The following is a 24,384-nucleotide window of genomic DNA, read 5'->3' on the forward strand; positions in this document are numbered from 1 at the left end:
TGTCAGAGGAAAAGCATGTGAAGTCTGTCACATTCTTCACTCATGACTGTCTCGACGAACATACAAACTAGCAGAGATTTAATAGTTTATATTACATCTGGACCAACTCGACATTTATTTCGATGTGCAAAACCTTCAATGTTGCACTTGTTTTCAGGCGGGGGCATCTGGTTTCCCCCTCCTAGGGAATTTTTGCTCTGTTTTGTGCACTCCCCCCCCAGCCAGCCCTCTCCACTGTCTTTGCGGGCGGGCACTTGAACGCAGCCAGGAAATCGACGCAGTAACACACACTGCAGTCAAATAATAATCAGGTAGGAGGGCGGGGTGGGAGATAGGACCGCGCGGACATCTCGGAGTGTGCGGCAGCAGCGGCCGTCCGCCGTCGGGCCTGGAGGGCTTTACCATCGGGGCCGGAGGACGGGGGAGGTGGAGGCTGGAGCTGGTGGTGGGGTGTGGAGGGGCGGGAGCGGGGGGGGTTGATTTGGAAATGGTGGCTGGTGCCCTTCCCCGTCCACCCGAGCGTATTAACGGTGATTCCTGCTGGTGGGCAGGAAAGCTAGGTGGGCTTTGCGGGAAAGGGGGCGGGGCTTCTTGTTTTCTCCTCTCTTTAAGCCCCCCCCCCCCCCCCCCCTCAGCTCCCCCTCCCCTCCCAGTGATGTTGACTGAGCCGGTGTGTCTGAGCTGAGGTGGGTGGCAGCAGCCGGTGCAAAAAAAACAGGCGCTCAGAGGGAGATCGGACTGGAGGGAGAGACGGCAACACACACACACACAGGAAGCTGGAACAGGATTATTACCATAGAGTCAGACCAGAGACTCAGTAAGACCGAAAGAGCTGTCGCCTCACTGGCAGCAGTATTTATTCCCTATTTATGATTTACTCTGGAATTGAGAAGGCGGAAGAAGCGGCTGTCATCATTAGTTTTTTTTTATATCTGTGCCCGTGTTTTAATTATTTGCAACCGGGCTGTGAATGAACTGGACGATGTTTGGGCTCCTTCTACGCAGGATAACGGCGCTTTTCTGGATTTTCCTCAGCAGCGGCATCAGCAGCGTGGGACTGGCAGCATCCCGTAAGTAGACAACCTCAGCAGCAGTTTGTGCAAAGCCCCGGCGAGCACAGTCCCAGAGTCGATGGTACAAGCAGGTTCGGGCATGCTTTCCGACAGGGTCCCCTCTGCAGCTGCCGGGGCTGGCTTTGCCATCATCTCCCAGGCTCTGCGGTATCCTGCAATACGAAGTGCTGAAACTGCAATCTTCCTCTCTCTCCCGAAGCAGCCTGCGTGGAACGGAGCAAGCGAGTCTGTAGATCAATGCAGGCATATGTCTCGTGGTTTATTTTTAATTATTGTTTGTTTGCACTGCCTCATGTTAGCTCCGGCTGATCGAAATAGTGCAATGAATTGGCACAAAATATCGTTATGGCCCATTGCAGTACTTTTATTATATAGGACAGTCTGCTTCAAGGAGGAGGTGTGGTTGGTACCATTCTGTTAAGATTATATATGCACATGTTCTGCAGGTGATATATATATATATAATCACATATTCTGATTTAGAGAAACCTACTCGGTTTCCGTTAACGTATTAGCTGTATGATGTAACATCCCCATCGAAGTAAAAACTGCAAGCTTTCTCTGAAGGGAACCCTTGGAAAAACTGATGAATAATTTTTGTGGGAAAACAGAGGCGCACTTTTTATTATATTTTACACCATATGTTCTTTTCGGATACTTTTGCGCATAAATAACAGACTTGAGAAACTAAACGCCGTGTGTATTTTTTAAATGCTACCTCCAGAATTTCATGTAGCTGCAGTTGCACCAATGGTAAAATGGCAATTTGCAGCTTGATACTTGTCCAGATACTCTGGGGACGCCACATCCTGAATGGAGAGTGTTGGGGTGCTCTGTTTTATATGTTGGTGACTGTTAACTGGGCAGGCAGTTTTGATTAGTTAAGTTGATGCCACCGTTGATTCCGCGAGTAAGACAAATGGGTCCGTTACATAGTTTCAGGATCTTAGCATTTTGCGTTAGGTCTTCGGCTTAGCATTCCTAACAGGAGGAGTTATATGCCGAGCCTGCAGACTACCTGGCCTCAGCCGGCTCGGCTGAGTGGCGTTAACTTTTCAGCATGCTGCAATTGTTGTTGCTGAAGGTGGGAAGATGCGCTGGCCAGTTCCCTCCTGCTGAGTGACCCTGTACCTGCGGGCTATTTCCGATAGGAGTATCCAGCAAAGTGTGATGAACTGGTATTTACTCACCTGAGATCAGCGAGAAGGAGCGTTCGCGTTTCCATCAATGCCACTAGGCTTCCTGAATGTTGTTGAAAATTGTTCATTCCTAGACTCAGAAAATCACCTTCTTAAAACTAATGCTTCAGATGGACAATAAAGATGATACAGAAATTCCGTGGCCGAATGAGCAAACATAAGTATTTTAAGTGCCCTTGTTTTTAATTTTAAAGTTATTCAGAGGTTGTAACAAGGTAAGAGATTGGCTTGATCGTATTTGCCACAGATAAATGCAAGATATTTTAGTGCTCGGTTTAAATGCCTAGCACAGAGGTAGATGAAGTTTTTTTATCGTAGATTTTAGGCGCTACATAAATGTTGCAAGCAGGGTCGGCTTCGTTAACCCCGATCGGACGTCTAACTGTTCTTGAAGAAAATTATGTTAAACACCGATTTGACAAAAAAACTAACACGACAGAAAACAACTCCAAAAATTTTAAACGTCAGTTTATTGGAAACAATATTTGTCTGACGAGTTATTGTGTCCTAGTTCTATGTGAATTATATAAAAAAGGAGTAACCTTGCTCACTGAGAATGTCTGTAATTCCCATTTCTTTCTGAATCATGTGTGACATTTAGAGTTCTAATGGACGCAGAGCCAAAGGTAAATAGAAAGAATTATTCTGGTAGTGTTTTCCATAGATCACTTTCAGCTTTGGCTAACTTGCATTCTCTTGCCTGCATGGATAGATTGATTCTGAACATTTGCTTTTCCTACTAAGGTACTGTCACTATCAATATTTGCAACGGTGTTCTCAACAAAGGTGCTAGGAGGTTCCCTTTTTAACTCATTAGTATCATGGCATATGAGGTAATAATTTAATATAAGATCATGACAATTTTTGCCTCTCGATTTTGTTTATTTGACAGGGAATTAAACATTTTATCTTTTGTGCGAAAGGCATTGGGGGCTAAATTATATTTTGCACAAGCTAACGGCAAAATCAACGTACAGCGTCAGTATAGCTAGATTTATGGAAGTACAATCTGGTTTAGAAAGATAAATAAGGGAAAACATTATATGCAAATATAGGAAAGATGTGAAATTTGAAAGGATTCAGAAAATATTTATAAGTTTGTTGCCAGGGTTGGAGGGTTTGAGCTGCAGGGCAAGGTTGGATGGGCTGGAGCTATTTCCCCTGGAACATCAGAGGCTGAGGAGTGATCTGATAGAAATTTATAAGATCATGAGGGGCATGGATAAGGTGAATAGCCAAGGTGTTTTCCCCAGGGTAGGGGAGTCCAAAACTAGAAGGCATAGGTTTAAGGTGAGAGGAGAAAGATTTAAAAGGGTCCTAAGTGACAAATTTTTCATGCAGAGAGTGGTGTATGAATGGAATGATCTGCCAGAGGAAGTGGTGGAGGTGGGTACAGTTACAAAATTTAAAAGGTATCTCGATGTGTACATGAATAGGGAGGGTTTAGAGGAATATGGGTGAATGCCGGCAAATGAGACTAGATTAATTTGAGATATTTGGTCAGCATGGACAAGTTGGACTGAAGGGTCTGTTCTCATGCTTTACAGCTCTATGACTGTAAATAATATATGGCAAAGAGAAGGATGGGCTAGAGGATGTAAATGAAGGATACATTTGTAAAATATAAATGTGTGCATAAGGTACTGAGTCTCCCCGATAATATTAGCTGGTATATGGTGATCTTAAGCTACATTTTTAATGACACTATAACAGAATTGCATCAGAAGTTGAGAGATAGCCATTAAGTATAAGTTTCAGGAGAAGAAAAGGCAAAAATTTGTCTTTACTGCTTCGGAAGAAGCTTGAAAAAGGAAGGATATTTTTAAAGAAGTTTATAGGAAAGTGTTCCAATATTCATATTTGTGGCCTGTAAAAAAAAATTGCCTGACAATAAATCCTAGATTCAATCAGATAAGAAGAATTACTGTTTTATGAATGGTAGTTTCATATTTTGTCAAGTGAATTTTCACAAACTGCTGCACTTTTCCGCAGATAAGCATCTTTGGGAGGAGCATGGGAAGAATTTTATATTATTAAGGAAACTGTACTTAAAGTGCTCCTTATTGATACAAGATTGAATGAAAGATTGAATGTAGTGGAAAAATTGAATAAGAGAAGTAACCTGCAACAGCTTTATGGAGGACTGATTTCCAAAAATATCACAACACTGTTTAATTTGAGTTCCTAATGACCTGTTGTAGAGTTACACAATTGATGCTTTAAGTCCTAATGTGGGCGAGAGTTCAAAACTATACTCAGCACGGGGTGAACTCCTAATACCCATAATTTCTCTACTGTTGTTCCCAAGTCAGAGCTTATATTGAAGCACAGAGAAGACTATTTTTCCTGTAATCTATATGTAGTTTGAAGAAGTCTAACAGATTATAAATGGAAAGCTGTCTGAAAGCCAAGAGAAAGAATGGGGAAAACAAAAATGCACAACAAAGATTGGAGGAAATCGAGGGTAGCTGGATGCATTAAAATATGCAAATGAACTGAAGAGCTCATTATGTAGCATGCTGGGGATCCATCCACTTTGACGGCTGGTATGACAGATGCATTGAGTTTGAAAAGCCACGATTATTGCAGTTACAATTCCACACACTCTATAATTTGGTATAATGATATGGTCTCAACTGCCACCCAGAAATCATTCTAATTAATTTATGAAACTCATACTCAGTTTATTCAGAAACAGAACACAGTTTTGCTTCATTACACGAGATGTAACTTCAGAGGGTAAAAGTAGCCATAGTTGCACTCCTTCATTCAAGAGTTTAACCTGCATGTTACCACACTGCAGCTGAGATTGGGAAGAATATATTTTTGTAGTAGCCTGAGGGGATACAGGAATTGAACCTATGATGTTAGTATTGCTAACAAGCTAGTGAACCAATTGAGCTAATTGACTCCACTACAGCAAGTGGAGCAGACAGAACAGGAGGTAGTGGATCTGCTGCTCATTGATTGCCCTGCCTCCTCCCACTTTTCCACTCCATTTATTCACAGGAAAAACAAATCAATGTCGAATGGGGATGGCTTATACACCACCACCCATTTTGCACCCCATTAAAGTTGAATTTCACCCTAACCAATAGGGACTAAAATTCAACATTGGTCTCTAATGGATAGCAAATTTAAATTAGAAATTAAAGTTACATTTAGGTTGCAGGAATTCAGAAAAACATAACGTAGAGCAGTTAGTCTTCATGTTGCTTGCTATGGTTAACATTGACATATTGATTCACATAGTTTGTTATGATATGAAAATAAAGAATAAGTACACTTTACGATGTTGTTGTGAATATAAATCTAATTCAAAGCCAGAATTTATGAATACTGATTAGAAAATCAGCAACATTGAGCAGAAATGAATGTTTAATATCAACTCTTAACAATATCACTGATACCAAATTGAACCAAAAGAAGAGATGGTTGAGGAGTGAAAGCAGAAGATTGAACAGTTCTCTTATCTGAAATGAGATTTTGAGGTCTATTATAGTCATTGAGTCTATTTTTTTCAGTAAATTCCAGTTACAAATTGCTTCTCTGTTATACATTGCATTTCTGTATTCTTTACTGGAGGGTATGTCATACTGTTGACCACAAGTGGCAGGAGGTTGTATGATATCAAGAAGTTCTCAACAGAAAATGATTCCCAGGATATGGTGGGAAGGTCTTATGATTGTTATTTTATGACTTAGCATAATAATATCGATTTATAATAATGATGAGTTAAATTTTAAGCTTAATTTTGTGCAACTTTATTTAAGTGATTTCAATCATGTTTTCTTGTTTGGATATTTGATTTAATTGCTGTAGATAGTCCAAACAAGTTCATCTTATTTTGTGGGTTAAGGTGTTCCAAGTTTGTTCAGCAGTCAAATGTGAATGAAAAGTGATTTCTAGGGTTTTGTTAATTGTTTACCATTCATAATAGCGGAATAGAAAGTTGCTGTTTCCCAAGTAATTACAATTAAAGTTCTCAGTGATGGACGATGCAAAACATGTGTGATTCAATGGTGGGTGGAGCCTTTCATTGCTGAATCCCATCATCAACTGACAATGTGGGTGGGCTCTAACACTCTACCTCACTCCCACAATTTCTCTGTCCAACTCTTGCCATTGACATAAAACTTGAGAGTATGAAGGTGACACAGATGTTTTTTTCAAAATGAAATTTTCCTTGTAAATATTTCACATAACACTGTTTTCACTTTTATTCATAAGTGCATCAATTTTATTTGTTGAGTCTAGGCTAATGAGAGAGCTGCATGTACTGGCATGGTTCATGTTTGGAACACATTATAATTATAGGGGAGTTACCGACGTTTTCTTTTTTGGGAGCAACAATGTGTTTTTTGTTAAGTCTTTATTGATTTTTTTATTAATAAGATCCAGTATTGCACCCACCAGTCTGTGTGGAACTTGGAGGCTCAGCAAGACCTTCACCATTGTGAAGGAGATTGGCCAGGATCATTCTTAGCCAGGATAATTGAAGTGTGTTGTGTGAACTCAAACTCCCTGGAAGGACTCTGCCAGCTAATGTTCTGACATGGACATACATTTAACAGTACTTACACTGCCCTTATACCCCTCATTTTCTTGCCTTGCCTGACATTCCTACAAACTCCCCTCACCACACCACAGACACTGTTTCACTCTTCCATATGCCAATTCCATCTCTGTACTGTCCTGGATACCTCCTGCACTCTTCCATGCTCTGATTCCTACTTCACAATCTCCCGCATAAAGGAATTAGCCTTATCTGTCCTGAGCCTTGTGCAAGCTGCCATTTTGCTGATTCCGTCCTGTGTGCTGTAGCGTTAAACAAGGAAAACCGCTGACCTCAGACATCAGCTACTAAAAGCTGACTGATGCACACCACGTTTAAGAAATTGTGAAACTGGAGCCATGAGGTTTTCATGCACTAGTGACTTTACCTTGAAGCCAGGAAATAGTTTTAAGACACTGTACACTAATTGTTCAAGGCATGCAAATATAATAGACATATTAACTAGACACAATTGGCATAAAGCTCAACACATGCAAGCAGACCGCTGACTTTACCTTTGCATCTCAATGTACTGTTGGGAAGTTGCAATTTTGCATTACGCTAATTAAATCAACTCACATTGCCATGTTTGCTGCTATTCTAGCCCATGACCACATTTATCCAGAAGGTCAAGGGCAGCAGTTACATGGGAACACCGCCACCTGCAAGTTCCTCTTCAGCTGCTCATCATCCTGACTTGAAAACATATTGCCATTCCTTCACTGCTGCTGGGTAGAAGTTATGGAATTCCCTCCCTTATGACATTGTGAGTCTACCTACAGCACACAGACTGCAGTGGTTTAAGAATACAGCTCATCATCATCTTCCCAATGGCAACTACAGAATGGCAATACATGCTGCCCAGCCAGCGATACCCAGGTCCCAAGAGTGAATAAAGAAAAATATTCTGGGTTCCATAATTCTCTCCCCCCTGCCCTGTAACATGGAGGGAAAATACTTGGATTGGACAAAGGACCACTGGCAAGATTAAACTTCCACCTCTGAAAGGACGTACCTTGAATCCTTTTTCCAATATTTTTAAGATGAAATATGTGAATGTAAGTGCTTCTGTAGAGCACTAAAATGTAATTATATGCTTGAGATGCCTTTATAAAGATTTGCCATTGCCTCCGTGTTATCCATAAATGGTGCAAAACATAATGCTTGCTCACAGAAGGTGTGGGAGCCAGAGGAAGCCCAGTCTGAACCACATTCACCCCTCATGTTCAAGCTTCGTAGAGCAATAGCAGAAGAATGGGATTGCTTAGAAAATGGCTTTTGGCTGGTGAAGAATGCAGGGCTAGGGTAATCCAAGAAGAAGAAGTTAGGGGGCAGTGACAAGTTGTTAGCTGATTAATATTATCAATAAACAATGAGGCATTTGATTTCAGTAGTTTTACAACTAATATTTAAAGGACTTCATGTTGTGCATGATGTAATTTAGGGCTGGTTGAGATCCAATTGAAGTCCAAATCGGTACTACCATATTGTTCATCAGAAATGTTTAAACTATTGGTTTGTGAATTATTGCAATGAGTTTGGGATGGTCTTAGTTTTATAATACATATTTAAGTGATGTTTCTACTCGTATTTGTAGGAATACGATTGGAGATACAAATAGCATCATAAACTACCACTGAGAAATTTCCTATCCAACTTTTCAGTGTCAAAAATGTCCTTTTAATTATTTACTTCTAAAGCAACAGCTATTTTCTTTGCCTTGAGGTTAGTGGTTTTAGTTTCATATTCTTCAAAGTCATTATTGTTTTAAGCCCTTGCTCTTCCATTGATGATATCTCTGAAAAAGTTTCATTTATTCTTTATAATTTGGTATTCAGCATATTTTATTGTGGATGTATATTGGTTTCAGTTGCATTTATGTTCCAAAGCCACAGTAACAGTATATTCTCCTTTAATGGCAAATAATTGATGTTGAGCCCAAACTCCAATTGATTCATAACCTTAAAATAATACATCTGGCATTCAGAATAAGGTAGTGCTTTCATAAAAAAAAATTCTAGCTTTCAAAATTATTTGTTGCATCACTTTGCATGTATTGTAATGAGATTTGACTGAAATATTACACCAGATCATGCAAAAATCAAGAGTTGTCTATACACTTCTGTTTATCGGCACTTAATTTTGTTGGAAGATGCCACACTGTATGAATGTGAGAAAGCGGTGGACATTTTTAGCTTAAACTTATCTTTAAAAAATAGGCTTGGTGGTTCATGATGGAAACTAAAGCAACATCATAAGATTTGAAAAATCATAACTGTTGCAATATGTCAGGTAAAATGTATATGCAAAGTAAAATATGTAAAGTAAAGCTACAATGTCAGTATAAGCTCACTTTGTGCAGATTCTTAGCACTGATACTTGCTATGTGTTGCAATTTGGAAAAAAACAAGACGAACATTGAAGTGTAGTAGTCAAGTGAAAGTGTCTGAGAGTGTTTTAGGGGATTCAAGAGACTGTCAGTGAAAGATGAGAAAACAGAAAATGTACCACATGCCACAGTTAGGGACCTTAGATTTTTTCACAGCCTCTAGAGAAATGAGAAATTATTTTGGTTTGATAGTTATTTGGTATGTTTGGGTATAAAATTACTGGTGTGGAGTAAATGAGCTGAAATAAACCCAGCTACTGTGTAATACATAATGATTTTTTTCCGGTACTGTTTTCTCGCAGTATTTGTTATGGAATCAGGAGTTTATCTTAGCTATTATTTATTATCTTCTGATGCATAGTGCAAAATCAACTTCTGCATGTTAAAATAAGGGTTATTTCATTTTTAATAAAAGAAGGATCTTTTCAACTATTCAGGTAATTTTACAAAAAGTTAGGTTGTGCTAGACAAGTTTCTACCACTTACCCACCATCCCTGACTCTTAGCCTTTCCATCTGCAACATCTGTACCTCCCTTTCTGACAATAGGCTGTCAGCCAGGGTTCATATCAAATCCTCTGAATCAGACAGTTATCTTGATTATGCTTTCTTCCCCACCTACCTCCTGGAAGCATCTATTCCATTCTCCCAGCTTCTCTGTTTCCAAAACATCTTTTCTGAATGTGCTACACTTCAGCTCCTTTCCCTCTCTTCCATAACCAATATACGGTTTCACTTGTTCTCCTCTTATACTCCACCAGCTTATGTACTTGTTCACCCTGCACCAGTTCCTCAATGATGCTACCACAAAACATATAGATCATAGAATCCCAACACTGTGGAAACAGGCCCTTCAGCCCAACAAGTGCACACTGACCCTTGGAGCATCCCACTCAGACCCATCTCCCTATAACCCACCTAAGCTATGCATCCCTGAACACTCCAGGCAACTTAGCATAGCCAATCCACCTAGCCTACACATCTTTGGACTGTGGGAGGAAACCGGAGTACCCGGAGGAAACCCACACAGACACAGAGTGAATGTGCAAACTCCACACAGACAGTCGCCCGAGGCTGGAATCGAACCCAGGTCCCTGGCGCTGTGAGGCAGCAATGCTAACCACTGAGCCTCCATGCTGTGTTCATCTTCCCTGCATTTTCCCCTCATGTCTGCTTTCAGAATTCTGAAAGAACTATTCTCTCTGCCATCTCTTGGATCACTCTTGCATAATCCCATAATCCATTTCTCTTCCCCTGACATATTTCTGTGCAAGTGTACGCAATAAACACCTTCCCATCCATTAGCTCCCTTCCTTGATCAGTGTCCAAATATTCCTTCCAAGTAAAACAACACTTACTTTGTAGTTCTTTCAATTTAGCACACAAAAAAATCACCAAGTTGGTTGGATGGCACCCCTAAACCCTTAACCAGCACCATTGAGAATAACAAGGGGAGCAGATACATGGAAGTATCACCACCACCTGCAAGTTCCTCTCAATGCAATGCACCATTCTCTCTTGGATATCTATCGCCATTGCTTCGCTGTCACTGGGTCAAAATCCTGGAACTGCCTTCCTCATATTGTTTGTCTCCCAACACCAAACAGACTGCAGCAGTTCAATAAGGCTGTTCACCATCATTTTCTCAGGAGAATTAGGGAGGGCTTTACATTCCATCCCAGCCAACAAAGCCCACATCCCCTGAACGAAGAAACAAAACGTTGCTGCAAAGAGACAAGAAGTTCAATCTTTTCATTTTTAACTGATCAGGACTAGGTAACAAGAAACAGACTCAAATAAATAGATATCATTTTATACAGCTTGAGACGGGTGCAGATTGTTTTGACCATCATTGGCTGGAGATGCAGCAACAACACTGTCATTCTTAATTTTCAGGCAGATAGGTTCTGATTGGTCAGGAGCTGCCATGTGGATGCAGCAGAGTTTGGCTGTCTCCATGACCCCTTTTTCAAAACGGTGCAATTGTATGAGCAAATTCCTTTTGTCGCCATGAATCAGGGACCTGTATATTTATGTATGTAGCTTCTAGCACACACAAAGTGTCACACTGTGAGCCTGGCTGCTGATCCTAAATTAGCTTCCTCTTTAAAGTTTAGCACAGTCTGGATCAATTAACAAATGATTACCAATAGTAGAATCACACCTGATAGTGGATATACTTTTCTGAGGCTTGCTAACACCAGCTAGTTAAGTACAAGCAGCATGCTGCTGGCAGTGAATTTTGAACAGGACATGTTGTTTGATATGGTTCACCAGTCGTTGGGACATATGGCCACATACCTGGCACCACACCAATACTGAAACTCATGTATCACATAACGCATTTGTGTGGTAAGCAAATGTCTTTTTGGTTTGTCAGCAGCATCTTGTTAAAGGAGGGAACCACACATATGTTTACAGCACAGTAGCTGTGTGTGACAGCTAGAATCACACATCGTTCAAATGTTTGAGACACTTCCCTCTCCAGGCTAATTTGAGGTACACTGGGCATGATGCAAAGCCAAAGGTTTTTTGCAATGTATAATGAATGATGAAATGGTCAGGCTATCTATTAGCAGGCAAATTGTTTTGATGTGCTCTATCTCAGGTTCAAATTTACATGATAAGCAAATGGCTAGCGCTCTATTCTCAAGGTTGCCGATAAGACTTACTTTGCCTCCCTTGGGACTGTATGAACATGACTATGCATATTGACCAGTGAATGTGTCATTTCAGTAAATGGTAGTAAAGAACCCATTGTCAGACTTCTCAACTAATGCAGGAAGGAAAGGGAGCTCATGTGGTCCTCCATTTCAATGGCAAATTTGAGTGCTGGATGGAGTTTATTAAGCTGTGTGAAGAAATTCTTTGAGGTAGCTATGGACTGAAATATCGCAAACATAACATCTACATATTGGAAGGGTTCAAAGATTAGGAGGTTAGTGGTAGTCTATCAAAGATGCATAAATAATGCATAATACTGTTTTATGCAGGCAAAAGGAATTTGTTCACACTTTGCACCTTGTTCAAAAAACGGATTAATGAGACAGCTAAACTCTACTTGGGCACCCCCAAAGTAATGCCTTGACCAATCAGAACCGACCTGCTTGGTCAAAGAATTAAGATTGACTGTGAATTGCTCTTAGTGCATCACAAGCCAGTGATGGTCCAAGTAATCGGCACTCTGTCCTCATGCTGTGTGAAATGATGTCTCTTTTTTCAAGACTGTTTCTTGCATCTTTCATTCACTGGTTAAGGATTCTTTTCAGCCTTGCACTGCCTCTGAAGACGTTTTTCCCCTCTTTTTCCTTCTTAGAGGTGATTAGCACAGGCAGCAATTTAGAGAATAACGTAAGTGAGCGTAGCTAGATACTAGGGATTTTCTTTTACTTTTTTCAATGTAGGGAGATGGGGAGAGAGAGAGAGAGAAAGAGAGCTGGATGCTTTCTCTTCATGGGATGAATACTCTTGCTGTATTGTTCACACACAAGACCCATCTGCCCAGGGGCAAATCACTCAGTTGTTACTATGCTGAGTCCTCCTGACCCTGCAACAACTGATTGAATATCAGTCAAAAGACTGTCTCCGAACAAAATTACAGATAGATGGAATTGCCTGGAATTCTCCCTCTCCCTGCTCCATTAAGGCAACAATGTGTATGCAACTCATAGTAATTCACAATTTATTTTGCAATTTGTTTCAAAACTGCAAACATCTCCTAGCACAATTTCCTTGGTTTAAAACATATCTTTCCTCATTTTTTAGCCTACAGTCCAAAACAAGAGTGGTCTTTACAGTGGACAGGATGTAGCTAGCAATTTTTCACATTGTCAAGTAGATAACAGTGCTGTAGCTGTGCTTGGCCAGATACATAGCTACTTTTTCAGGACAAGTCTTGAATGCTGCAGCTCGGATGTTGCCAGGGCACATAGTATTGCTATGTCCACTGAACCTATTCATTTTATGGTATCATGTGGATTGAACCAAATTGCTGAAATCTGGTATCTGAGCCAATGGAGACCTCAAGAGGAAACTGAGATGGAGAAATAACTTGGATTTTCTGGCTGAAGACAATATCTGTTCAAACCAGTTCAGTTGTTTCATTTACCCATCTTGTTTGAACATCTCCAACAATCCCACTAGTATCCTCACTACCCAACTCTTCGATTCCCTGCACGAATCCTCCAACCTCCCTTACCTTGATGCTTCTAGCTTCCTCCACAAATTATCTATTTTCTCACACAAAGTCTGCTTGAAGAACTTTCCAGTGTTCCCTTCTGATCCTTCCCTCCTGAAGCCTTTGAGCATCCCCCACCTACCCATCTCAAGGCCTCTGATTTCCATCACCAACTCTTCCAATCCATCCCTCCCTCCTCTCCACTGCCTTGCTGTGGTCTGGGCCCAAAGGCTTTCCTGCTTGACAGTCATCCAGGCTCTCAATCTAGCTGCCTGAAATCATGGAATGAAGATGACAAATAGTAATTAGGTCTTACGTCTAAATGTGGTAGGATATGAGTAAAAGCCATTCTTCTGCATTCCTTGATCTCACACATATTTAATCAATACAGTACAGTTTTACCTGTATGATACAAATTTATGCTTGGAATCTTTCCTGCAAAGTTTTCAGCTTCAGTTCCAACAAAGAAAAGAATCATCACCAAGCAGCTCCTGTTTATTTACAAGCTGCTGATGTATAATAGCACTGGAGAAGCATTGGAACAATTATCTGTCGTACATCTCAGCTGCAGATCAACACTATTGCAACAATAAGCAAAATAAGGGAAAATATGGGGATTACTTTAAGTTATTCATGCAATGACTAAATGGATATTTACTTTCCATTTATAACAATATGTGAATTAACTACCTTGCAACAAATAATTGTTTTAATAATCAGATTTATCAGTCTTCATTAACCTATTTTACTGAAAAAAGGTGAGTTACTGAGAGTAGATCTTCCCTGTTATGCAGGTATGTCAGTAAGATTGCATTGCAAACTGGCATCCATGACCATACATCTGCACAGAACCATGTAGTTCTGTTGTGATGGATAATAATGTGACAACTCTGAATTTTTTTTGATAAGTTGTGATATTAAGTTTGATTTTGACACTGTGGCACTAATTGAGAGTGTAGGAGTAACATTAGAAGTTGAAACAGCTACTTTGAAATAACAAATCTGAGTTCCCAGTGGCAATAGCTGTGAAACCACAAGACTGTATAAGCAAAATCGTTGTGAGCACAGATCAACGGTGTTGTCTATTCTGGAATTCTCCCTCTCGCTGTTCCAATAACGGAACAATCTTAGCAAATTCACCTTATTAACTACCTACTCCACCCTTACGATGTCCGTCTTGTCTGATTCTAGCCCCATTTTACCATGTGCCATTCCTGAAACAACTTGCTGTTGAATGCATAACTGCTGGGAGACTGGCATCCCTGGGCTGGCCACCTTTAAAAGGCTGCTGTGCACCCAGAGAATCTGGCCTTGCCCCTCACCAGTAACATAATAGTACTGCAGGCACAAAGCCATGCAGCTCACAAAACTTTGCCAACGTGGCTGATACGCCCTTGCACGTACAATCCCATTCTCTCACCTAAGTTACTGTTTAATCATCAAGTCACATAGTTTACTTGTTCTTTACTACAACCTAGTTGACTGCCATCTCCAAGTGACTGCCACTCTGTCCCCAGTGTCCAGTGGACACCCACCTCTTGTCATTGTCCTGTAGGGAAACATCACACATCAGCAAGCATTCAGACAATTTACAGTGTGAGCTTTCGTTGACAGCCAGAGAAAGTTATCACAACCAAAATGAATAGAGTTCACGCCCACAATGTAAACTGAATGCCAGCATCATGATCAATGATTATTATACACTCCATGATGGTTTGCTGCATCCTATGACCTCTATCGGAACCAAGTATCAAACAGGTCCTGTCTGGCTTGAAGCACCGACGCTGTTGAGATCAGCCACACACAAGGAGAATGTCTTCCATGACAATGGTGTCCTCCTCCTGAGAAAACTGCTCCCATTCCCCCAGCCTCTCAGCATGTATCATGTTGACTGGTTGCCTGCTCCTATTGTGCAGAGCACAGTGTGCTTGGATGATGAGGTGCACTCTGTCCTGGCACACTGCCCCCTTCCCAAACCCCAGAACTCTGGCAGGTCCAAGTGGCCTCATCTGCAACAGTCCTATCATCTGTTCAACCATGGCCCTGGTCAGCATGGACACCAACTTGGCCCCTGGAGTGACCAATACATTACTTCAAAAACGAAGTGACTGATCTGCTCTGACTCCCTTCCCTTCACATACCCACATCAACTTTTCATTGCAGCCAGTGGAGTCATCAGGATATTTACATGATACATGATGAAGTGATAGATCCCACCTCACAGCACCCTTTAAGATTCAGAAGTGATGATGTTTTTCGCTCACATTTCTCTTTTTTAAGTAATGGGCATCTAAATGATGCAACAGTGTCAGACTTGCAAGCACCAATGGCATTTTACAAATTGCTTTTGACCAGTATTTGAAGCCTAAATGTATTCAACCTGCATGCATTACAAATGGATGAATGAAGGATTGGAAATTAATTGTGGCTGAAGTTTGCTGACATGTGTTTCATGTAATGCCCCTTTAATGCTCCAATAACCAGCAGAGGTAGGATTCCACATTTTCGTTCATCAAACTGACACTGAATCCACCAACCCTGGGTATTGTCCCAGCCGTTCAAGTGATAGCAGGGAATGCGCATTGCAGTGGACACCCCCAGCACCTGGTCCCTTCTGAATGCTAGGTACTCTTTTACCTCACACTACCAAACTGCCCATTTTCACCTACTTCTCCTCTGGCCTGGCCTGGAGACCCATCACTTTATATTTTGACTCTGACAGCCCTCCCTACACCCTTGAGTCCTTTACAGCTAAATGATGCCATCTGTGTTCCCCTACGGAGTTCACAGTAGGTGGTTACTACCACCCATAGCCTACTATGCCTTCTGATGCTGTTCCACTGATCTCTATATATGCTGTTTCTCCCTCTCACTGTCGTTACATGTCCCCAAGACATGCTTGTGTTTTCGTCCCTCAGCTTTGACTAAACTCCACCCTGCCCCCAACCTTTTGACTGTGATCTCCGATACCCCTGCACCTGCCCCCCCCACTGCAATGATCAATGCACAGACCTTCCCAGGACTGTATTCACCCCAGGCCTCTGACTGACTTCAGGCTGCTGCTAAACATGTCTGACCAGACCCCTGACCACTGTGGCTCCCTAACTGATGATGTGCGATTTTCCTCACTGCTTATGATGGCCCTACCAGACTGACTGCTGTCAACTCTCGAGACCACAACCCTTCATCATGTCCAGCCCAAGCAGATAACTGACTGTAGTCAAGCCCCCGGTCTGTGTGCATGTTGTGCACATATTGGGACTCCTGATCAATAGCTCCCCATCTTCCTCCTTTGATTGGACTGAGGATAAGCCTACGTGCACTTAACAACATGGTCATTTGGTTAAATATACCGGCTGTCAGTACATGCTGTAAGTGTTAGGCTGATGTCTTGGTAAGCTATACAGCAAGGTATGTCCATCCCAGCCCATAAGAATACAAAAATCAACTTGTCTGTGTGTCTGTGCAAAAATGCCCATCACACTAGCTGTACTGATAGCTCTGGCTTTGTGTCAATGTGAAACAAGCATGTTGCAACAGGGCATGGCAAGACAAGGCAAGGATGTTGCAAGCATCCAGATAGATGTAAAGTGAGTGAATGCTGAGAGAGCAAGCAAGTCATGATGAGATGCAGCCTGGTCCAATTATGAGCCTGTGCAAAATGTTCTTGCAGCAGTCTTGGAATGCTAGTAGCTGCTGCATCCTGCATTGCAACTCCGTACTTCCTAAGTATCTTCCCAGTGCATCAGAGAGGCACCGGGAGGATCCTAATGGATTTGCAAATCGTGGATATCGAAGTCTGTAGATGAAGGATGAATGGTGACTAATACCCATGGATCATGCCCTGAGATGCTGCTTTTTGCTAAGCAACAGGGAGGCTCCTTGCTGCCAATAGTGAGCTGAAGTTGGCAGGCCACCGCTCTGACTTCCATATCGTGAATTCTTGATGTCTGATTTGTTTGGCTGTTTGCAAAGGTAGGAAGATGCATATTAATGAGGCGAGATGTGCAGTTAATAATCTTTTTAGCAAACATTTATCCTATGTAATAGGCAATTCAATACTCCTTTGATTAAAAACTCACTTTAAAGCCCAACAGATGCATAAAAAATGGAGGTCTAGACATTGAGATGGGTCTCACTGGACTTGTCACATGATTCTGCCATAAACCTTATCATAGGCCACATTGTTCAGATTTCTGTAAGTTTCTGTCTGATTTTTTCCTCTTGGGATGAGTCCAGGACTAGAGGACACTGTTTAAAAATGGTGTTTTCAAAGGGTTTGCACTTTCTGAAAAGCAATGAAGGGAGTATTTCTCTCTCCGAGTGTTGTGCAAATTTCAAACCCTCTGCCTCAGAAGGCCGTGGAGATGGTGTCATTGAATATTTTTAAGGTGTGGATAGATAGATAGATTCTGCTTCAACAATGGAATCAAAGTTTATCAAAAGTGGATTGGATTGTGGCATTCGAAACACGAACAAGTCGACCATGATCTTCTTGAATAGCAGAGCAGGCCTGTGGGGTTGATTGACGTATTCTGCTCCTGTTTTTGTAAGTTCTTATTTATCAGCCATCCGGCCATCAATGCACATGGACTTCGGTGCCTAATTTCGAAAGTTGTTTTTGGTGTGGATTTATTTTGATGTCATACAGATGTTTAATTGAAGTAGCAACCAAACCCTTTTGGGGTGACATTGCAGATATTCATAACTCTTGCATTAAAAAGTATTTCCTGATTTCACTTTTAAATGTTCTGATTTGAAGATTGTACCACTTTGTTTCTCAATTTCTCCAGACTGATTTGCTCATACCTGTACGGTGATATACATTTCTTGTTTGAGATCCAAGAAGTGGACGGCAAAAGAAAAGCTGAAGGTTTTAGTACATTGCTACCACATGCCTGAATGTGTTTTTATTTTACATGTAGTTAGACGGAATCAGAAGTTCTTATGAATTCAGCTGCAAAGGAAATGATCAAAGCGCAACATGACTTGCAAAGGCAACTTGTTCCCATGGGTGAACCAATTCACTGTTTGCAGGAAAAAAGCATTGGGCAGCCAAATATATTAGTCCCCCACAAGGAGCAAATCATCACTCCTGGAAAAAAATTCACAGCAGCAATGCTTTGGGTATCAGTTTTATGGCATCGAACAATACATGTTTTAATTATTCAAGTCAAGTGCTTATTCCACAAGATGTACAATTTAGTCCCCAGCATTCTTTATACATTTTTCTGAAACTGATAGCTCACAGGTGGTGTGGTGGCTCAGTGGTTAGCACTGCTGCCTCACAGCATCAGGGATCTGGGTTTGATTCCACCCTCGGGCACTGTCTGTGTGGAGTTTGCACGTTCTCCCTGTGTCTGCGTGGGTTTCCTTCCACAGTCCATAAATGTGCAGGCTAGGTGGATTGGCCATGCTAAATTGCCCATATATAGGGATATGTAGATTCAGTGGGTTATAAGGGGATTGGGATGCTGTGAGGGTCAGTGGGGACTTGTTGGGCCAAAGGGCCTGTTTCCACACTGAAGGGATTCTATGATGATGATGTTGCATTGTGAATTTTTTTATTGAAACTCTCCAGGCAGACATCCATTTCATAAAAACAAAAAGGAAAACAGTTAAAGCTACAAGTTTGAAAGAATAATGAAAATGCTAAAATGCAGCAAACTAGTCTCTCTGTATTCTCCTGACATGCAGACGCACCTGTGGTCTATTTCCAGCATTTTCTGTTTTTGTGGTAAAACAATGACCCTTTAATATTTGAATTGTCTTATAACACTGGGATAGCCAAGAATAAGTTTGAGGGAAAATATGAGAAAAGATGGACACGTTTTCTTTCAAGTCAAAAAAAAAGTTTGTGGAAATAAAAATGAAGTGGATTGTCTAATAATCAAACACATTTTAACCTGTTTAGCTTTGAGTCATTCTATTTTTTTGAAGGAGCAAGCGTTAATATTCCTTTCTTCTACTCACCCTTGCTGTTAGTTCATGTGCTAAGAAACTTACGTATGACTGCAAAAGGAGGAAATGCCTTCTAACAACAGCCAACACAACATTTTTCCTTACCTGGTATCCAGAAATAGGCTAAGTTAAAATCAGTCAGCGCTGTTGTGAGTTGTTTCAATTTTATTTTGTGAAGGGACCTTTATCCTTCCTTCCCCTTTCTTTATTGTGTTTCTAATTAAAATAAAGACATTTTGACACTGTGTATTTGTTCTACTCACCCATCCCTCTGATGGATAATATGAAAGTGCCAGCGTATGTCTTGAAGCCATGAACAAAGATTAGTTATTTTATTCTCAATGGCGCAAAAACAAATTGCAGCTTTAACAGTTGTAAATTGATATGTTACATATCAAACTGTCTGAATTTACTTTACATCAATTTTTGTATTTTCCTTGGCGTGGAGGATTTCTTTCTCAATCAGTCTTTGTTCTTAACATAACAACCCATGACCATGTTTTATGTCATTAATATGCAGGAAGGTTGATGTTAAAAGTCAGGCCATTTTGGGGTTAGTTTGCAAGGGAAAAGGGTCATTTATTATTTGTGCACAGAATGTGAGCAGGGGTTGGTGCACTGCCTTCTGAACTACCATACTGGGCAGGTCTAGCCACAGTGCTGTTTGGAAGGAAATTCCAGTATTTTGACTGAATGACAGCGAATGGTGATATAGTTCCGAGTCAGGATGATGTGTGACTTGGAGGCGATCTTGCAGGTGATGGTGATCCCATGTATATTGTCCTGCTGGACGTTGGAGGTATTGAGCTTAGAGGTTGAAGGAGCCTTGATGAGCTACTAGAGTGCATATTGTAGATGGTGCACATTGCTGTCACTGGTTGATTCTGGAGCAGTCCATGTTCAAATGCAGCAAGATTTGGACAAGATTTGGACAATATCCAGGCTTTGGCTGACAAGTAGCAAGTAACATTTGCACCACACAAGTGCCAGCAAAGACCGTCTCCAATAAATGACAACCTAACCACTGACCTTTGATATTCAATTACTATCTCAGAATCTCTCACTATCAACATCCTTGGGATTACCTCTGAAATGGCCTCACAAGCCAGTTATCTATTCCACCTTCAAAATAAAGGGTAGTATGCTAAAAGGTTGAAGTTTTAAACTCTTGCTATTTATTCTCACTGAAATTTTGTCACCCCTATTAAATCCCAGCCTTAACATATAAGTTCACTGGTTTTACTTCATAGGAGCACTGGAAATTATGTTCTAGCTGTGAACACACAGTAGAAGTATTGGAGAAAAATATCTAAACCTTGATCATCATGGCTTTTATTCACCAAGTCTGTATCCCACAGGAATTCTGTTTACTTCTGATGATCAGCCTGGCTTGTATATAAAAGAAACATTTCCGATATTTCTCATTTTTACAGTCATAGTCTATTTTACCATCAGTACTTGAAGATTAAAGAAAAGCCCCAGCCTTTCAATTTCAGCTGACCAAGTTATCAATGAAGAAGTTTCATCTGGCACTTTGGGAACTATTTTAACCTCCAAATTAACAATTTCTCTCATTTTGTTACTCTTTTTCCTAATTAGCACAATTTTACAAGAAAAGAACAACTTCTATGAAAGTTTTAATTGATTAAGTTGCTATGGAATTGCTTAATGAACAATATTTTCAGATGTAAATCGGAATAAGTTCCTCAATTTGTTCAAATACTGTAAAGTTCATGGTCATTCTCCTTGGAAGGTTTTCAATCCTTTTGAAACTGATGGTTCTTTAATCACTATGCCACTTTGCTTGTTCTGAAAGTAGAAAGATGACCTTGTGAGGATTCAGTTTGGTATTTTTCTTCAGACTGGTACAATTATAACATATTTCATATCTGCGCAACAATTAATTTATCTCATGCAAATATCCGCGGAAGTTTTTTGCTGTAGTCAAGGTTCAGAATACTGCTGGTAATCCATCATATCATTCCTTTGTCCTTCCCCAAATCTTTGTACTCGTATCATAACTGCATATGCCAAAAGGAACACTACTGTTTATTGTCCTCCAGTCACAGAACTTTTTTCTATTTGTCATTGCTATTTATATTTTATGTCATTAAATCAATTTCAATCCAATTAATTAATGGAACTTTAATCTTCTTTGCAAACCTTGTACATGGAACCTGATCAAACACCTTCTGAAACTCTAAATAGATTATGTCCATTGGATTATCCTCATCAACCAGTTTATTTACTTTGTCGTGACTGCCTTGGCTGCTGTCCAATTGCAAATATAACAGACTGTAATATATTAGGCTTTGTGATTGATTGGACTCACATGAGACCTTTATTTGAATTTTGTGTTAACATGGATAAACATTAGTTTAAGCTAATTACACAATTTTTGACCAGTATTAGAAATAGTATGTAACGAACTTACACTGTTGTGTAATATTCTTAACTGAGTTCATATGCACTAATGACTACAGGCTGCTCAAACCTGTTTTGCAGTTCCATTTGATCTTGGTTGATTTTAAATTATCTTTGTATCATGTCTTAAAATGAAATCCATCCAATACCTGACAACAATGTTCACAGTGTTACATTTTTCCATCTCCTGTGATTATTTGTTGCTTTCTCTTCCTAATTTTTCAAGCTGCTCATTTTACTTTTCGATACTTTGTTAATTATATCCAATGGTTTTCCAATACTTTTTTTCAACCTAACTTCTACCTTGATTGTTTTGGTTGTTTTTGTTAGTGTGTCCTGTCCCTTATAATTTAGCTCACTAATTTTCTTTCACATAGTTCATTCTTGACTAATTTTGGTTCGTTACTATCTGATCAATTTCTTATTAATTGTTTGCTTTTGTTCTTTCTTTAATCTGTACTAGGTTTAGATCTTTTGTTGTGGTGAAAAGCTTTGAGTGTGTTTGTGTCAAGGAGGTAAAAATTTAACTTGAATATGTGTAAGGAAAGAGATCTTGCTTACCCAAAAAAAGTTCTCAGTAATACAGAATTTGCAGCGCATATTTATAGCTCTCAACTTCATACAGCCCCCTGTTATCACGACCTTCAGTGTTTGGTCTGCTTGTTTCAATGGTGACCCAAACAACTTGTCTGGCCTTGAGTTTCCCTTATCTCCTTGCTCCATGTAGCAATGAATATTATACTTCCAGAGCCTGTTATTGTTATAGCTGCTGAAGTAACATTATTAACTATTCTTGGTCAAGTATCTCATTCAGTCAGGAAGAAACCAAGCTTAAATACATCACTTATTTCGCAACTATTATGCACTTTAATTTAAGCTGGAAGACTGTTAACCCTCCTTGTCCTTAGTTCAGTCCTTCCTTGTGGATTTCTGGTCACCTGACCTTGACAGAACATTACCACAATACTTTCCTCACTGTGGACCCCACTGGAATTTGTTGGGCTTCAGATTTTCTCATTTGCAGTTCACTTAGGGCTTCACCAAACTTTTAATGGTTTAATTTTAATGGTCTGGACCTCATTAGAAAATGAAATATTCATTATTGTTTCTTATTTTCATATTCCAGTGAATGCCTAGGTGTTTCTCTTATGAACTAGTATTACTCTCTGGAATACCTCAGATACCATTAGTCTCTGGTAGCACAAATACTGCCGAACAGGACTGCAATGGTGCAGTAGCCACTTCCAACCTCACTACTTCCCACCAGTTATACTGCATTCTTGCCATCTTGGTTGTGTTATCAGCTGAGTCCTACAGTACTCCAGCCATACCCTTGGCTAGTTTTATCTGCCTCAAGATTGCTGGATGACCTTGGTCAGTAAACCAAATGGTGCTGGCCAGGGCAGTATCTGTGACCGTACGGGACATTCTTCCTGGGGCAGTATTGATAGTTAATAAACATTCCACCAAGCATTATATCCGTAACAGGCAAAGGTCCTCTCTGCAAGATTAAAGACTCCCACAGTAAATGGGTCTGGTGATCTGTAAGCAGAAGGTATCAATGTTGTCACATTCCGATCTTCCATAGAGGAACCTTGACCTATCTGTAAAAAATCTCCCCTATCTAGAGGAAGGTTGGACAGCCTTAAACTCCTTTGTAAGATGACTGACCAGTATCATTACTGGTGAATCATTTCAGGGTATGACAGGAGCAGATGCAATACTTTAACTCAGTACAACATTTTCATGTTTGCATGACCTTTAAATAAACTTTAGTTTTTACACAGTACTTGTGCAGGCGAATTAGCCTAATTCCAAACTCATCCTTCGTTTAAGAGTTTTGTCATCCTCAACTGTAGCTCTTGCATTTATGGAACACTTCAAAAATATAACTTATTACTTCTTCAGGGAAATTATTCACCATGATGTGATTACTATCTGGACCAAAAGCCTTTATACATTTTAATAGTTGAACTCATGATATGCATTTACATCTGTTCTATATTCATGGGTAAAATAATTGGATCTGGAATTTAGGATAAAATTTTCAGTTGCTAATGTGTAAAATTTGCTCAGTATAGTGGAACTAATTTTCTTCTTCAGGTGTAAACCAGTCTGTAATTTTGGCTTGTGATGCTTGAACGTACACCTGTATCTCAGATGCAAATGAAGACAGTTTACGGTCTAATTTCATTTGCATTGTGATTCACCACTCCAGGTGCAAACTCAAGTGAGGTTCAAAATGCAGGCATAAGTTTGCAGACAACTGACAGTGCAATTCAGCACCTCGTGCCTTCTTCAGATGTTGCTTAAGTTGTGGTGTTGTCACATGAAGTGCTTCAAAGAGGTTTGTCCTCTGTTTCAGAAAACAACACCATTCCACAGGCTACCTTTACAGCATTAACAGGCAGCCAGTTTTTAGGCTACAGCTGACCATTACTCACTTAATATATCCAACTGTAAGATGCATGGTTGACACAGGTATCCTCACAAAACTAGTACAACTTGGTGTTGCCCTCCAGTGGTCTTGTGGAGATTGATTGCCATGGTCATTTTTAACTAAATTTACCAGAGCCTGCAAAGTGATTAGCGGTAACTAGGCAGTGA

At 40.3% G+C, this 24,384-nt stretch overlaps 1 protein-coding gene across 1 annotated transcript in view; it reads left to right on the forward strand.

The window, feature by feature from the left end:
* Positions 1–739: 739 nt before the first annotated feature.
* The window catches only part of LOC109913433 (contactin-associated protein-like 2), a 1,704,267-nt gene continuing 1,680,622 nt past the window's right edge, over positions 740–24,384 (forward strand). Inside the window, exon 1 of the mRNA XM_048610560.1 lies at positions 740–1,070. Within this exon, the coding sequence (XP_048466517.1) occupies positions 971–1,070 (100 nt within the window). The 5' untranslated portion in view covers positions 740–970. The remainder of the gene's footprint in view (positions 1,071–24,384) is intronic.

Source organism: Rhincodon typus, chromosome 2 (genome assembly GCF_021869965.1).
Source record: "Rhincodon typus isolate 14 chromosome 2, sRhiTyp1.1, whole genome shotgun sequence".
NCBI classification, from domain to species: domain Eukaryota; kingdom Metazoa; phylum Chordata; class Chondrichthyes; order Orectolobiformes; family Rhincodontidae; genus Rhincodon; species Rhincodon typus.